This window comes from Boleophthalmus pectinirostris, unplaced genomic scaffold, assembly GCF_026225935.1.
Source record: "Boleophthalmus pectinirostris isolate CB_2022bp ecotype Guang Dong unplaced genomic scaffold, ASM2622593v1 HiC_scaffold_9, whole genome shotgun sequence".
Lineage (NCBI taxonomy): Eukaryota > Metazoa > Chordata > Actinopteri > Gobiiformes > Gobiidae > Boleophthalmus > Boleophthalmus pectinirostris.
In genome coordinates, this window is record NW_026571541.1 from 20648310 (window position 1) to 20666135 (window position 17826).

The following is a 17826-nucleotide window of genomic DNA, read 5'->3' on the forward strand; positions in this document are numbered from 1 at the left end:
TGGGTTGGGAGATGACTACTCTAACCACAGAGTGTGCCCCAAAGCAATAGCATCTCCAAGGAATTAAGCAGTTGTGGGCCTCCTATCAGAGAAGTTACATAGTGCACCTTTAGTAGATAAAGTAAAATACATGTTACGCTTACATAGATAGCAGCCAAAGAAAGGAATTGGTGAATGGAAATAGAGAATTTAAACAAAATCACCAACCAATATCAGTTCTGTGGAAACCAACTATGTTGCTGTTCATGTCTGATTTCTACTGACAGATTGTTAAACAATTTTACCAAGGCAATACCAGAAGGAGCATGGTCACCATTTTAATTATAGTTGCACAATATCTCAGTTTAGACAAAGCAGTAAAAATGTATTATAAAATAATAAAAATATGACACAGTTACACATGTTTAAAAGAACTGACCGTGTCTCAGTGCCACTACATGAAAATAAACATGAATGTTAAAAAGCCACCAGCCTGGGATTAAAGTCAGTTATTGTAAGAAGGGTTGACTTGAGGGTTGGCTGAGAGGGATACACTGTGAGAGGCCATTGGCCTTTTAAAGAACAAGGCTGCAGATGCTATGAGACAGGAAGGAGTTGAGGGCCGCTCTTGGCCAACAGACCTGTCACAAACAGGCGCAAGGCATCAAAAACATACTCCCTGCTAATGGCATGTAGTGCACTACACTCTGAATGAGTGCCAGTATCCTCAAATAATAGTAATGAATTTTACGTTCTAATGATGGAAACAGTGGCCTGTAGCTAAGCAAATTATCTCTACAGTTAATCTCATCATACTTGCATTAGTCAGAAAAGTGATATGCACATGCATTTTTATGAATTCACTGTTTAAACACATTTTGTAACAGAAGAGTTGGGTGAGTGATTTACAAATACATTTAAATATCTGTAAGAAGCAACTAAAAAGGCATAGTGTGAAATGGGTGTAATTTTACACAGACCAGTTTAGTGATGCTACTTAATAAAACACATATTAAGAATATTTCTTAACAATGTGCAAATGATATACAGTTTACATGCAATGCACATATATAGCCACTGCCTCCGTTGTATTGGCGTCTCTATCTTCTCCAACTCTTCCATGATATAATTAACACTTGGCCATAAGGCCAGCACCCTTGGTCATTAATAATGCTTTATTCCATACACCTCTGCCACTGTAATCCAATTTAACCAAACCTATTGTCCAGTACAAATGATGAAAACTTAAACCAAAAAATCAACAATGGTTGGCCAAGTTCTTGTCTGATTGTTCTGGACTCACAATAGTAAAAGAGAACTTTTCATATGTCTAACACCTGATATCAGACATTGTGTAGTGTATGTAAATTTGGCCCATGGGTCCTGAAAAACAAAAATAAAATCTGTATAGATTGATTTGGGGTTTATAAAGCTACTTTGAAAAATTGAACCAATTAACAGCAGCAGTAATATGTTCTCCAGAGACACTCAATAACATTGGCTAGCTGACACGCCCTGGAATGAGAAGTGTACAGAGTTCAATTTCTTACACACAAACCAGTCTTAAAAGGCAAATAATTCCAATGAAGTCTTCATTTTTAAATAATTTTCACTTAAAGAGTCGCATTGTACCTGCAGATCAATAACTCTCATTGATTGAGGAGGCTCCTCTCTTGTGACCAAGTCAATTCTTTCAATCATTTATTTACACTCTGACTGACCCCACTGACACTTGTCAATAGCAGGGAAAATCCCCAAAGCCCAATAAAAGTTTCATACAGTGTTTAAAATCAGCTTGACAGCTTGTAAGTGTTTGGTGCTACGACGTCAGTCACAACAAACATGCAAATTTAATCACGGTTCAAAGGCATATAAGGTCACTGCAGGTTCACTAACTCAACTTGAATAACTATGTATTGATATTTTTTATTACTCATTTATTTGATTAGAGACAATGCAGTTGGACATATAAGACATATATGACATATAAGTGCAATGTATGCAAATGATGTTCTTTTAACTTGGTCATCTCCTCTTGTTGAGCTGTTCAGTCAAGACTATATTTATATATGCATTAATATTTACGTATTTTTCAAATCTCAGAAATAAATAAATGTAGCATATAGAGAATGAATGTACAGAGTACACACCGATGTTACAGTGAAAAAAACCCAGACACTAAAACCTTATTGTCCATAATGTATTGATCAACAATATTTAACAATACTATTGTCAACTGGCACATATTTTGTCATATATTGTACTATATAGACTAAAGAACATTTTTAAATATTGTCAAATTTACATTCCCTTAAAAACATATTTTCCCTGTAAAATTTTTAACAAGATGCAAATGGTTGTGCAACTGATTTGTGTGTAAATTGCACTCCCCCATCGCATGTGCAGCAGAATCATTAGGATGTTACTGATGCCTGACTATATGCAGACTGGTTGCCTAGGAACGAGCTAAAACACGGGTCTGGTGCACTGGGCGCACTGGGAGGCAAGTCCTGTATCACTGTCACTTCAATAATTAACGACAGGGAAACCAAATACTGCATTTACTTATTCATAATATAAGCCACAAAAACACAGAGGACATAAAACATTTTCAACATTATAATTATTTATCTGATAGTAAAATAAAGTATAAATGTTGTCGATTGAGAAACCCAAATACTCTTTATTAAAACTGATATCATGAGTCAGCGTAAATCAGAAATATCAGGGAGAAGTTTTGGAGGTGAGCAGATGTCATGTTGTGTATTGGGTTTTACAGTTGCAGTATAGCAGTCAGACGATTCCTGTTGCTTTTTCTGTTTTTCTGGCTAGCTCTCTCACCTCACAGCAAGTAGGTCTTGGGTTAAATTCATGGGCATGATGTTACCTTTGGAGCTTGCTCCATGTGCCTGGGTAGATTTCTTCTGGGTACAAATTATTTATATAAAGTAATTAAAAGTGAAACCCTAACCTGACTAGTAAGAATGCCAAACACTGTAAAACCAGCCCACATAGAGCCAGCCAGACAGGTGCTGCTGCTATTACTGGAGCATAATCAGCATGCATGGAAAAGGGTGAGAACGAGGGGGGAGGATTGAGAGATGTAAAAATGTGAAGGAAAGGGAGAAACAGACGAAAGGCACCAGGGATGGGGGGAGGGGCTCAGTTTTGGGGGGAGCCACACTGTGTGCTGTCAGCTGTCATCATTCTCCCGCACCACCTGAGACAGGGCATGCCACACCCTAGCGCTCACGCCTTTGTCGCCCATGGCAACCACTCTGCGGGGGTAATGAGGTGCACCACACGTGAATCAGACATGCTTATGGAGCTGTGGAGTTGTGGTTGCCTCAGCATTTAATTGATTAATTGTTGTAATTATTTGGGAGAGAAGGTCATCCCAGCATTGAAGCTGCCTATAAGGTCACTGTGATGCTGGAGGGACCGTCCTCCTCTGAAAACCACACTGGCCAGATGAGTGTGATTGTTTTGTTGGTGTAAAGAAAAAAAGAAAGAATAATACAAGATGATGTTACAATCTGATGGGGACAGTCACATTTTTGACCTGACAGCTATGACCAACTAGTTAAAAACAAACAAATAAAAAAAAATATCTCCATATCTTTCCATGCCTGTAGCTGACTCTCCAAAATATTTCCTGCCCAACATTCTGACAAAGAGCTGGCAACTAAACACAAAGAGCAAGCCTGACTAAAATGGATGTGTGTTTGCGTGTCTGTGTGTGATTCAGTGTGTGAGCGGTTAGGGGACTTTCCAGTCCATGGACAGATGGAGAGACTGGGAGACAGGAGGCTTGCTGGCATGAGCTGTGCACAGGCTGGTGTGCATAGTGTGCTTGTTTGTGTGTAGATATATAGGTCTCTGTGTCTATACCACTCTAAGGATACAGTCATTTACATGTGAACAAACAAATGTGTGCCAATGAGGGATATTCTAGTGTTGAAGACACCTGAATAGACAATGATGTCAGTTTCCAGTTTTGACCTTGGCAGGTCACTCAAACTGTCCTACTGTGAGTGTCAATTAGACCCTCCACTGGAAGGAGATCTTTTACTAAGCTCTAGGTGTGATATGTTGCTACTAGGAGTAATTATTAATTAATTTCTGGAAGTCAACAACCAATATAATAAAGGGAATAAAGTAGAATAACACTGATAACATGAAATTATAAGATTTGAACAATTGCACTGATCACAAAATATATTGCTATAACACAATATATTCATAAAAAATTAATAAATTGTATTTGTAGACTAAATTCTTCCCATGATGGAATCAATCGCCATGTTTTGTTGCAATAATTAGGACTAGCCAATAAATTTTAAAAAGTATTAAAAGTAATAAAAAATAGACTGATCACCATAGGGCTGTATATATCGCAGATACAGTATATCACTATCACATAAAAAACATAAATAAAAAAAATAAAAACATAATTAGTTGTAGCATGACAGTTAGAAAACACAGGCCCCATAATGTGATTATAAGAGAATCGCTCGGGTCCTGAACAAGATGTAATAGTAATATAGGGATATGTTAATTTTTGACACTTACTGCCATTAAAGTATTTAACATATCTTAATAAAACATTGCCTGCAAACTGGTAACAGTTCCTGGCTCTGATGCACACCTTGGTGGCATGAACTTCATATGTGAATAATTATAATAATTATAATAATGCTATACCCGTCTCCCAGCATATCCAGCATTTATATATACAGGTGCCTTGCCCAAAGGTACACCAGAAAATCGCCCCTTTAGGCTTTTATAGCAGGAACTGTGTTGATTTGGGAAATTTTCTTTTTTGTCTTATTCTGTTAGATGTTTAGATATTTTTGTTTAATTTTGTTTATGATTTCTCACAAGCAGAAGCAATTCAGTCTAACTAACATAACAGATGTACATTTTTAAACATAATAGCTGCATAAAGAGAAATAGTCAAAAGTCAAAGACAAGTTGATTAGCTCACCTGCTTTGATGTGAATGCTGGGGCTGCGAATCTTGCCTGCCTGGTTCTCGGCAGTGCAGAAGTATTCATTGTCATGGATAATGCTGTTATAGGCAGAGGGGGAGAAGGGGTAGAGCTGGAGGGTGCCGTTGGCATGCACATGGCGGATATGGGGTACGTCGTAAATGTCGTCTCCGGCAGCCAGGTACCAACGCAGGACGGCATGGGGGGCGCCGCCCGCAGGGCAGGGCAGGGACACCCCCACCGAGCTGGAGAAGGTCACCCGCTGCAGGGAGGCGTTCACAAAGTACAGTCGCGTAGAAATAACATCCTCACTCTTGACTGTTGATAAAAAAAGAAAAGAAAGCAGGATTAATTTAGGTATGTGAAAGATATGAGGGTGATACCCAAATGTCAATTACATAAGGAGTGAGATTATTGGGTAATGAGTTCTACACATCATAAGCAACAACTTGTTTTACAGTACTCCTGCACTGCACTACATAAACAACTTTGCCTCAGTCTTCCAAACGGCTGCTATCCATCTTATTGTGTGTGCATTAACCTAATCTGTCTAATCTAATATGTGTCCAGGGAGCCCTTTGCTCTGTGCACCCACTGTAGGAGGGAGGGTCATGTGATTTGATAAAAAACACACCCTCATGTTGTGTTCATATGTATGCTTTTTAAAAGAGTCCATAAAATAGACCTTTTGCTCATTATAGCTTGTATTTCAAAATAGACTTAAATAGCCCACTGCTTTAAAACATACACTACATTGAGTGTCACTGATGGATACTTTGTCATAATAGCAACTCTGGTTCCTTTTAGAGCAGCACATTAGGGAACAGTGGGCTTGTGCATGTGTTCACTGGGGTTAAGAAGGCATGGGGGGATGTAGAGGAGTATTAAGAAGTGCTGAGCTCAGCTTGGCTGAGGGCCAAGGGAAGACACTATGCCCTGAGCTAGAGAAAAATCTTTTCAGACAATGGTACTTAATTAATCCCTTTTCCTGGATTATGTCAACAAAGCCTGAGTTAGTCCCATCTCTTTAATGCTCATGTACTTGGGAAGAGGGGTTGTCAGATAGCAAATTCATTAAGGTATAGGCAGCATTATACCACTTTGCCTCCAATTAAATAAAAAAAGATATTTGATATAATTTCTGTATCATATTGGCTATATTAACCATAATGTATTGTCCTTATTAAAATTATTGATATGTAGGGTGTCCAGATAAAGGCAAGCACACAACAGGTTATGTAACACTCCAATGTTCACTAATTGCATTTAATCTATGTTTAAATGCAAATGAATGAATGAATCTGGGACAAACTCATCCTACAACAATCAGTCGCACTTGTCTTTTACAAACAGTCAAAGTAATGGGAGTTTGTTTGCTAGTTAAACCCATATAATCTCCTTTCACATTTAACACATACATTGTTTATCCACTCTGTAATCATAGGGCTTTGTGGGGCAGATTTCGGACTTCATTGCTCCTCATGCTTGTGGTGAATGTGGAGCTATGACCAAGGGTCAAAGGGTTGACTGGAGAAAGTGCTCAGTGAGTGCTATAAGGTCATTATATACTGATAAAGTGCTATGGTGGTTCTGTCATAGTGCTATTCGGCAAGAAAAACTGGAGCTAATCTTGGTGTACAAAACATATATATTCAGGTCAAGCTCAATCCATTCCATTATTTAAATTTGTGTCAGTTATGTCACTTGCGAGTCTGAAGAATTTGCTCTTTCAGCACCATGGAGAGCGCCTCAACATGCTCCGATAAGTGTGGGGCACTAACTAGAAAAGCACTGCAATTCAATGGTTTAAAGACAGCAGTGGTGTTCCTCTGTCAATGCAGCTTTTGCCCAAAACACAATCTCCAGACTTCTGGATTTCTTACATCCCAAAGCTCAACCCTGACCCTCCTAAAATGCAGATGGAGACAACATACTGTACCCAGTCATGAAATGGACAGTAATCCTTTTACAAGTGGTGATAGGATAATCTGATTGTGAGTGAAATTTTAAAGTAATTTCTTTCTCTGTTTAGCTTGTAAGTCAAATGTTTGTTGGCTATTGTTAGCTGAAGTGAATATGAAAATTAAGTATGAATAAGTATGCTAGAGAAGGATATTGCCTATGGTGAACCACTATGCATAATGCAGTTTTTCTGTCTCAGCTACATTCATTCAGAGACTCAGATTCTCAACCTCACGTGCATAGAAACACAGAGCCAAAAGCTCTCGTCGTCTCTTTATTGCATCAGTTCACTTCCTCTATACACACAAAACTCGTATAACTTTCAAACTGAACCTTTAAACAGATATTTTTGTGTCTACATGTACAACTACAGCCAACACGCATTTCTAGCAGCCAACCAAGAACAGCAGATGATGCCTGGTAATAAATACACCATGTTTAATTACAGACAAATAGTGTGCATTATTAACTATCTGAAGGTAAGGTTTGCGGATAAGGGCTAATTTGAGTAAACAACACACACACAGAAAGAGACAGCTGCATATTCACATAGCTCTGTGCACAGGTGTCATTAATAAAGTTCCCCCATTAAAGTGATAGTTGTGGTTTTGGATCTACAGAATGTATTTCAATATGTTTTAAAATGTTTAGTTTCAAGCATAGACAAGACCTTTTCCACTATGCGTAATGAATATAAAAGCATGCAAATGTTTTGCGTAAAACCTGTGGCGGCTGAAAGCTTTCTGGGCTTCAAACCGACAAACCTCTTAATACTTCGGCCACTGAGTCACGCAGGGAGTTTTGCTTTCAAAGTTTCGCAGGAAACAAAACACTCTTAAGCAACGTAACAGTTGAATCTTAAAACAAAGCTGGACACTCTAGTGATAAAGCAGTAAAAATGACAACATCGGCCCTACTTAACGCGACTTGAGTAGCCACACTGAAGATGACAAAAGGCGGACAAACTTAAAAATCAAACTTGAAAACATTAAAAATACACACAAGTTTCGCATATCATATCTCCACTTACTATGTCGGCTAAGCACAACTCATATTGTAGATATTTCTTGAAAGTGACCAAAAACATGCATCCAGGAAGCATTTTTACTCAGTTAATGTTGAAAACATGAATCCGTGTGTTTCTTTATCAGTATGATAAACAAAATGAGAGCAACTACTTTATCTGGAAACAGAGGGTTGGGTGCAAATCATTTCAGATCAAGTCACAGTGCTGTCATTCCGATGTAAATAAGGCAGCAAGAGCACACTAGCACACCATGATCACTCCGGTGAAAAGGCCCGATGACTGAAACTGGATCAAACCAGAATTAAATTAATTGATGAAATAATTAAGACATGGTCCCACTCCACACAAATGACAAGCGCACGAGGGCTTAATTTATGTTTTATTCGTCATATTATTGGTTTGAAAACATAAGCGCGAGAGGAGGTGTGCGGCGTTGTCATTTTAACGGTTATAAAATGTAAGATTCTCCAGGCCTGTGTGTGGCCTGTGAGGCCTAAAAGATTTCATTCAGTCCTATGCAGGGTTACGTTTGCCCTCCATAAAAATGACAAGCAGACTCCCAAAGCATTAATGTCTGTGCCCCCCTCTTTCACGCGCTCATTGGGGCAGGTGTGCTCCCGCCTCCCATGAAGCCAGAGCGCAGCAACACACGCTCCCTAATCACCCAATAGCCTATAACGATTACGACTGAAAAAAATTTGTATACATTTTTGTAAAGGTCTGCAAAAGTTCAAGCGTAACAGAATCTTCCCACAAAATATTAGCCCAAGACAATATAACATTGGAAGACTCAGTCGAGTCAGAAATTGCGCAGCAACATAACATGCATGTGTCAAATAAAGTTTTTTTTTTTTTTTTTTTTTTTTACTGGTATGTTAATTAGTCACCAGTGGCCTATAAGAATGGCGATCACAAATCAGCAAGAGGAGGTTGCATTTGAAAACCGACTAAAAATATTAACTTTGTTTTCCACTGCATCTCGCCCATCCTCTCTTCATCTCACTGACTCGAACCCTCCTCTTGTTCATCCTCATAGCACAAACTGGGATAAATGTTTTTATTATTCGGTTATTATTATTTACGCGTCAAGTCAAATGTATTTCGCAAACAAAATGTGTATAATAATTCAGTTGCAAAGAACAAAACAACTGCAGACTGGCAGAGGGCACTGCCAAGGCCAAGCGCAACGATCAGGGCGTCACTGTCACATTTATACCACAGAAGTGAGAGAAAAATGTATCTTACAATACTTAATATTGATCAGACTTTGGGTGTAAAGACAATAATCCACTCTTAATATTAATAATGCTCAATAGACAGTAAAACAAGCAGAGAATATTCCAAGGCAAAAAGAGCACTTCTCCTTCTTCCGCAGTATTTAGAGCGAAGCCAATCAGTGCAATCTGGTGCCACAGAAAATGGTGGATGAATAATTAGACCGAGCAAGATAACAACTGAGTATATGCGCCACACACTTACTCTTACAACATTTAATCAGGGAAATCAGATGTAATATACGACCACGTCTTTAAATATCCAATTGGGACGTATTATCTCTAAATTAAAAGCCTTGCAGTGCTCAGTGTCCCAGACATCAATCCACGCGCCTTCCATCAATCTTTGCTTAACACATGCCTGTCCTTCTCATGTGTGCTTATATTTTAATTTGTGTTTAATGCAATATAGTGCATACCTTTAAGGATCTTTGCCAAATATAGAAAAGCAATCTGACACACATCACTGGAAAGGTGTTGATACAAGTGCCTCCTGACGTGTTAAAGTTTGCTGAAACTTATGAGTTTTTCTAGATAAACAATCGAGTTATGGTCAAAGTCAGTGCACGGGGTCGCCAGTCTTTCCGTGCGCGCCTGCAGATCCTTATCAGCCTCTCCTATTCAGCAGCCTCCATATTCACGACGTCTCCACATTCATTATGCAAAACACAAATACGATCGACTTTCCCATTTGAACCAAACCTTTTTCTCTTCTCTTCAAACAAGCGCGACTTTCACTACAGTCATACAGATCAAGTGATATTGATTTTTGATAAGAACCGACGTTCGTGATCGTTTTAGGCTAAAACACATCATTGGCAGAGCCCTGGAAGCCATATAAATAATTGTGAGAATCCATACATTTATGAATGCGTACGGCAAAATATAGTTGAAATGACAGAAAAGTTAAGGTGTAACTGAGTTACAATAACTTCAGCATCAAACAATGTCTTAATAAGATGACTGGGAAAGTTCCACCTACCTTTTTGTAAAGAATACAGCAGAAGTAAAGTTACAAGCCACATGCCATTAAAAGCAGTTATATTTCATAGGAATGTTGTGCAGTCCCCAAAAAGAGTGCACAGAGCAGGGGAGGGGGTCGGTCCAGGCGAGGCAGGACTGTGCTGGACTGGATGTGCTGATGCTCCCCGGCTGTTTCTCCAGCCCTGGTCCCGCAATCTCCAGCGCCGCGAAACGAGCCGCGGAAAAAAGTACCGCCTCTGCCTCTCTTCTCTCCTCCCCTTACCGGGACAAGCTGCCGTCGCCCCACCCCCGTTCTCCCAGTGTTACGGCGCGGTGGAGAGGTGAGCCACAGACGTTCAGGCAAAGACGAAGATACGGACCTCTCCTAGATGTACTTCTGTAACACTGACTGTAAACGCTGTGTCCCGAAAAGTTCCATTACTAACCACTAAGAAAGGAAAACGTACGAGCGCATTTTACTTGCAAATCAAACCTCAGTATTCTAATGCTCTTTTCTCAAAAGTGAAGCTCAACCAAATTCATTCTGGAGTATAATCTAAATAGACTGTGTAGAAGGAAACTACCATTTGACCTTCTGTACATTTTGCGCAGCACACCTTAAAGGTGCACCATGTAACTTTTCGCCATGGAGATGTGCAGTGTGGTATAGTACTCGCATGTCATTGAGACAATGTGGTGACAGCGCCAGGCCAGCGTACAGGTTGGATCTGCAGAGAGGTGACCACACAGAGAGATGAGTGCATGGCTTTAGTAATAACAAATGTAATTCATTAAATAAGTTAAATTAGTTTAATCCCATACTGTGGAACATTTCAGGCAAAGTTATTCAATCTCTGAAAAGCAGAAAAGCAAGTTATGTACCACCCAGTAGAAAAGTTTGACTGTGCACTTTTAATGACCCCATATCATATCAACAATCAAGTTTTTCTTCCTTAATCTGTAGATTCTCATTGCAAACCTTTACGTTTGTGTGTGATGCCCCAGCTAACTAAAATTCATACTTTAAGCATTGTGGTGTGGCAGGTATGGCAGCACCCTGTATTTGAGCTCCACGTGTAACATGTTGGACAGCAGACACCCACTATCACACAAATACACACACACTCACAATTCTTTATACAGTTTGAAAGATATATAGATGCGGAAGCTCTAATGTGGCATCTTTGTTTAGATGTCTTTAATTCATACTGTCCCCACACTCTGTACATCTTGACATTCATTTTCACACTTGACACAGTAAGGCTCTTCTCAGCACCACAGCCTTTTACAGTAACACATGAAGTGAGTGTCATGGTTTGAGCTGGTTACAGAGCTGATGTGAGTGGGCCTGACAGCACAAAGCAGGTTGTACTGTCTGTGAGCTAGTGACAGTCATGGTCCCTGACACACAGAGAGGGCCAGTACTGGGCTTCCACCATCCCAGTCCTAGAGTCCACTAGACTAGAGCTCACATCAAAAAGTCAAGCCATGTGACTTCTTCCAGCATTTGCCCCATCAGTGGTTACCTGGAGATAGAGGAGAAGATATCAGGAGGAGGAGTGTGAGTTTGTTGACTGAGGAGGAAAATGAGTGAATAAGGAAACCGCAAAATACAGAGGGAGGGGAGGGAGGGAGGGACCAGCAGCAGACAGAAAGTGAGGTAAGATAAGTTAATGTGGATGTTAATGTTAATGTGTGGACAATCAGAGCTCCCCTTAGGCTTGACTACATGCCAGGATCATATTAGAGATAATGTATCCCGTATTACACACTGCCACGACCAGTTTAAGCAACAGTATAGTCTGAATTGTGAAGAGAAAACATCTGAAAGTCAAGTTTATGTAAAATCAGAAACAAAATAACTTGTATTATAATACTATGGTTCCATATCATTAAGGTTGGCAGGGACATATTCAAAGCAACTAAGGTCTGCATGTTATAATCACAAGCGTATTAGAGTCCTGTCATGCGTATTTCGTCACATCATAAGAGAGCATGTGTTTAGTACATTTCCTCCTCTAAGGTGTGACTGGCTGCATACATGTGAATATTACATGAGCATGCACATACATAGACATTGAGCATCAGGGGGTGTTAATTTATTCAAATGAGCTGAACGGGGTATGAAGGGATGGGGCAGGAGGCAGAGGAGGTGCATGTAGGGAGGGACTCTTTTTAGTGGATGTTCAACGCTCCATTTTTACCTCTCATTTGTTTTTTTCCTGTTTGTAAATGAGCCTATTTGCATGGTTGAGAAGGCGCACCGCAGCAAGGTTGTGGAATAGACTGAAAACGAAAGCCATTGCAAAAAACAAGTGGAATTTTTATGTTATCTCAAATAAGAAGGATGCCCGCAGACAAAAACATACCATGCCAGTGCTATATCGCCATTTCCAAGATGGCTGCCACAGGAGGTGTCCTCTGTGGGACCAACCCAAAGACCCGATGTTCTTTTTTAACAGGGCGTGAGACTCAAATTCCTCTGTAAATGTCACAAGCCTGTCCAATATATAAAAAAGATGGTCAAATGTGATGGCTCTGTGCATGATTTGTGTTCATTATGCATGTTTTAATTTGAATAGAAGAAAATGGCAGAGGAGGGTACAGAGATAATGATCAGCGATATCTAGTGACACCCAGTGGTCACAATTAAAGATGTTATCATTAAAAGAGCACAATGCACCATTTGAGGGCTGCGGACACAGTTAGCACCTGTGGATCAGAGCAGTCAGCATTACCATATTCACACAATTTATAGACACACGAACACAGTAGAACACAGCAGTAGTTCATGTTACTGATAATGTTACTGAAGAAGAAGGGTCTTCATAATCACTTTTCTTATGCTTAAATACAATAGGTTGTGTTCAAGTGACATCACAATATTCTAAAATGCTCATGGGTAAAAAAGAGGGCTAGTCAGAATTTTATGGTGGTTTCTCCTGTTTAATGGCAAGTTTGCAGATTTGTTGGCCTAATTTAGGGGTAATATCTCTGTTTTTACCAGGCCTATCACTATAAATAAACTAAAGAGAAGTTCTATATTCACAATGGCTTCAGAAAGTAGTACCATTATTCAGCAGATTTTTGTCAGTTCGAAGCTATAAGATTAATACAGCAACTTTGTGGAGCCCATCCCCAATGTTGGAACTCATCTTTAATTGTAATGAATTAGAGTGACAACAGTCACATATATGGGGCTGAATAAGGTAATCACTTTCTGAAGCTAGTGTTAAGACATATTTTCACTGTTTGTGTCTGTGTAATCCCCATGTAATCTTTTGAGATGTACACTTTTGTTTACTTATGCTGAAAGCCAGTTTTTGTTTCATGTAGGTGGGCCTTGTAAGTGCAGATATATTAACCATAAAATAGGACAAGTTTTCAGCTCAATTTAAAATATTTTAGTCATCTATCAATGAGTTGCATCCACAACTTTCTATAACTTGATGTCAGAATAAAAAAAAAAAAAAAAAACTCTCTAATTTTTGACAGAGAAAGTGTTCACAAATTTGCCCTGTTAATCTTGGGTCTTAAAGTCTGAGAACAGCTGTGTTATGTATAATGCAACAAAGCATAGTTAACTTTTACACAAAGAAAGCATAAACTGTCAGGTTCTCGCTTTATGTGAATAGGCTTAATTATACAGCTATCAATATTAAACCAGGTTCAAACATCTGCATTACTGCCGTAGACTTTTGACCTGCCCTTGACGTCAGTATTAAACTATGGGCACTTGAGAATGTTGTGATGTCATCTGAATCCAACCGTCTAACTTTGTTGTTAGTAGCCTGGTTCATCATCACTTTTTCAAACTTTTATTGTCCCTGTCTCAAGCCCTTTGATGGATGTTTGACTGCTTGCTTGTGGATTGGGTTGTATTATGTGACCTCTGAAGTCCTAGACCTCGTTTAGTCCAGGTCCAGACCAGGGGTCTTATTTATGAAACCTGCGTCTGTACAAAACTATTACATATGTAACTTATAACAGAAAGTTTGTGATGAGTAACACATGTAGTGGAAATGAGGGGTCTACACTTTGTGTGTTGGTGCTTTCAAAGATAAGACAGAAGGCGATACATGTGCTGCCTGTGCCAGTTGGAGCAAGTTTGCGAATGTTGGTATTTTGTCCATGAAAGACATTTTTATGACAATTTCCGGTTAAGTTTTATAAATGAGCCCCCAGGTTTATTTCCACGTTTAAAACCAGTTAAGTGTGAGGGATCCTTTACTCTGGTCTACAAACTTTAAAGAACCGTTGTGATGGAAGACCTCTGATAAGATGTCAGGGGCTCACAAATGACTTTGAGACTTAAAATGCTTATGGGAACAGTTCTGCCCTGGCCCCTCACACCTGCCCCATGTGTTTGTGTACTACTCTGATGTTATCTGCTCAAGTGAACAGTGGAATACTTTGCTTCTCATGCTTACCTCAACAGTAACCTCTATGGAAATCGGCTGATGTGGACACTGAGGGGCCCGACCGGTAGAACTGCCTGCTTCAACTGCTGTGCGACGGTTTCAGTATTTCTCGCACAAATGTCTTGATCCTGAATGATAGAGAAAGCAAGAGGAGTGAGGGTGGGGGGTCCTTGGGAATGAGGCAGTCGACAGCTCCTGTCTCTGACTGTAACGACTTATTTATACAGGGATAATTAATCAGGCGCTGTTTTCTGGCGGTATGATTAATGCGCTTTGTCATTCTGCAGCGATGGTGCAAATACAGTGTGATGCCACGCTCAGATTTAGCTGTGTGGCTCTCACGTGATGGAGAAAGAGATCCCTAGTAAGGAGCAAAATGTAAATGTATCAAAACTATACTTTGGTTTAACATGAAAACGTCAACATATAGCCTAGAATATCATGAATAAGTAAGAAATGCACTGCTGTTTAATCAGCTAATGTAATATTCACACATTCTCACCAGTCGGGAAGTTGTATCTCCCATATGCGTCTAGCGATTGAAAACTACAGCGGAACAGGGGCCCCACATGTGGCCTATTTACCCAAGCGAACACGTGTGGGCCTCCCTTGTTCCAGCCTCTAGAGGTCTTATAGGGCTTATATTGCCATCTTGTGGAAAACGGATGTTAGTACAATTTAATTCGGGGCTGGCTCTCTGAGGTTCTTTGTGCTGAAAAAGGACTCCATAATATTTGCCGCTTGGTTAATTACATTAGGCTAATTTGAAGCCATATTTTTATTTAGCACGCTTTAGTTTGGATTCGTTTGAAGGTGCAAGAAATGTAGACGAGACAATGAACTGGACAGCACTCATACATGTTATTTTATTAATACAAAATCATCGTTTTACAAATGGTATTCGACAACATGGGATGCATCAGGTTTGGTGGGTTTGTTGCAGAAACATTTCAGTCTTCTTCGACAGGTTTTGGCTGTATGGTGACAGTAAAAAGGAAAGTTGGGTCATAAAAGATACTTTCTTATGTATTGTTGTAATAATTATAAATGACCAGTAGAGGTCATTATAAATCCATGTTTGGATCTAAATGTCACTTACTTTAGACTTGCCACAGTTGAGGAGCTTGTTTCCTTAACAAGAACATATATATGTTTATTTGTTAATACAAATAATAATACGTTAATACAAAATATTAACAAGTAAGAGAAACACAGTAGCAATAGCTACATTTAATAGTATTTTTGCTAAAATTCACAGTACTTGGTTACCTGCCAGTAAAATGATGGAAAGAAAGACTACAACTCCAGCAAACACCAGACCTCCAACTCGCAGAGTATGATAGTCTACAATAACGCACAGTATTAATACCAATATTGCACATGCTGACGTCCTTTATATGTATGTACTTGGTGTGTCTTAATGACAAAACACAACCATTCCATGAGACTGAATGAATACATCTCCAAAAACATTGACTTTATCCTAAAAGAGTCTCTTACCATACACAAAGTCTGCATCAGGGTCAATATCTGCACCTGTGAAGGCAAATATACAGTTCAAGACTTCAATAAAACCAGGGCCAAGAAGACTATAAATTTAATTTTTTATACAGTCTATGGGAAGGATAAAGAATTATGACTAATTGTGTTCTATTCATGGTAGTTTGCTGTTATAATTTTATGAACATTGTACACATGTTATAGGTCCAGCTGTTGCACACTTGACTGACCTTGAGGAGAGGACATGTTGCTCTGTTCACTGTGTTTTGGCTGTAAAACAGAAGAACAAAACCTAGTATGCAACGTCAAGAAACAAGAGTTGAGATAAATGTATATAATGTTATGTCAATGTTACTTTAAGTTGTTAATTTATATATTTTTATACTTAGCCCCAAAAAACAGATTATGAGTGCATTTGGATGCACTCATTAGGTGGCTTTTAAAGTTGTCACATTAAAAATTTAATTTGGGTCTTAAACAAAGATCAAGATCTGAAGCAGCTCAGGGTAATAGTAAAAGTCTGGGCAGTAACACTATATGCTACGTTGAGCACAAGACTTATTTTTCTCATCCTGTGACTGAGATTATGAAGTTGTATTTCTCTTTCATCTTATAATAGACCAGTATATTAAAGTATAAAACTCTATATGACTTGACATATAACTGACTGACTCTGAAATGATTTGTTTTGACATTATTAGTCCCACTGTCCACCATTCATCTTTTTTTTTTTTTTTTTCCTTTTTTTTGTGAAAACATTTTAACAGAAAAAATCTGTATGAGGTTAATTAAACATGCCATTAAAAAGTACTTTTGGGAAAATTACTTTTTAGGATTCCAATATCTTGTGAGCATAGACCATAATAGACTACAGTTACTCATTGATCATAAAACTCCAGCACTTATTAACCTTGGACCTTGAATACTCCAGAGGTTAAGTATAAGACATGGCATTTCTTTTTTTTTTTTCCTTTAAAGTGCAAGCACAAAGACTTTAATCAAGTGTTTAATCAAGAAAAGCAAATATAGAAATGGGAATTCCTTATGCTGTATGCATGGGCTTGTTGTAAGTCATATTCACATACAACTCCTCCACTATAGGAATAAATAACACAATTAAGATATTCTCTAACACTTTGATTATCTGACATGGACTGCTAATTAAAAGTGGATTTGTCCCTAGATCAGTGCAACATGCTAGAAAGGTGTTACTTTTTATTTTCCTTCAGCAGCTAAGTAATGCACTTTTTGATCAAATATTGTACTGTACATTATAGTAATACAAAAATGTATAAGCAATTTTCTGTATTTTAACACAGAAAGAAACAAATGTAACAAATTACAAGTGACCTCTAACTCCCTTTACACCATTCCATAAAAAAAAAAAAAATTTTAAAGATTGAAATTTGAGCCACAGTCAAAGCAGATATAACAACACAAATGGCTGAAAACGTAATAGTTTCAACTCACCTGGACTCCTAAAAGCTCCTGTTTCTTATAAGTGTGACTTTGCAATATGGTGAGTGTGAGTGTGCCCTGGGATCCACCCTCCCTCTCAGCCACGCTTCAGTGTCTTCAATCACTGTTGTTCTCTGTTCCTTGTTACACATTTACAGTGTCATGAAATTCCTTATAAGAGCTGACATTTTCACCTCTGGAGCAACTCTTTTGACCTTGGTCTATGTTCTCTGTCTGGATGGAAGGTCCTTT

The 17826-nt window shown here is 38.8% G+C and overlaps 1 protein-coding gene and 1 long non-coding RNA gene across 2 annotated transcripts in view; both read right to left on the reverse strand.

Moving 5' to 3' along the window:
• The window catches only part of LOC110154108 (cell adhesion molecule DSCAML1), a 60302-nt gene extending 50030 nt beyond the window's left edge, over positions 1-10272 (reverse strand). Inside the window, 2 exon segments of the mRNA XM_055166976.1 lie at positions 4967-5287; positions 10215-10272. Coding sequence (XP_055022951.1) covers positions 4967-5287; positions 10215-10257 — 364 coding nt within the window. The 5' untranslated portion in view covers positions 10258-10272.
• A 2290-nt stretch (positions 10273-12562) lies between these two features.
• On the reverse strand, positions 12563-15205 carry LOC129412583 (uncharacterized). Its single transcript, XR_008633758.1, has 3 exons — positions 15119-15205; positions 14626-14744; positions 12563-12694 (listed from the first exon to the last, which is right to left on the reverse strand). It is a non-coding gene; the product is annotated as an uncharacterized LOC129412583 (long non-coding RNA).
• Between the last annotated feature and the right edge of the window lie 2621 nt (positions 15206-17826).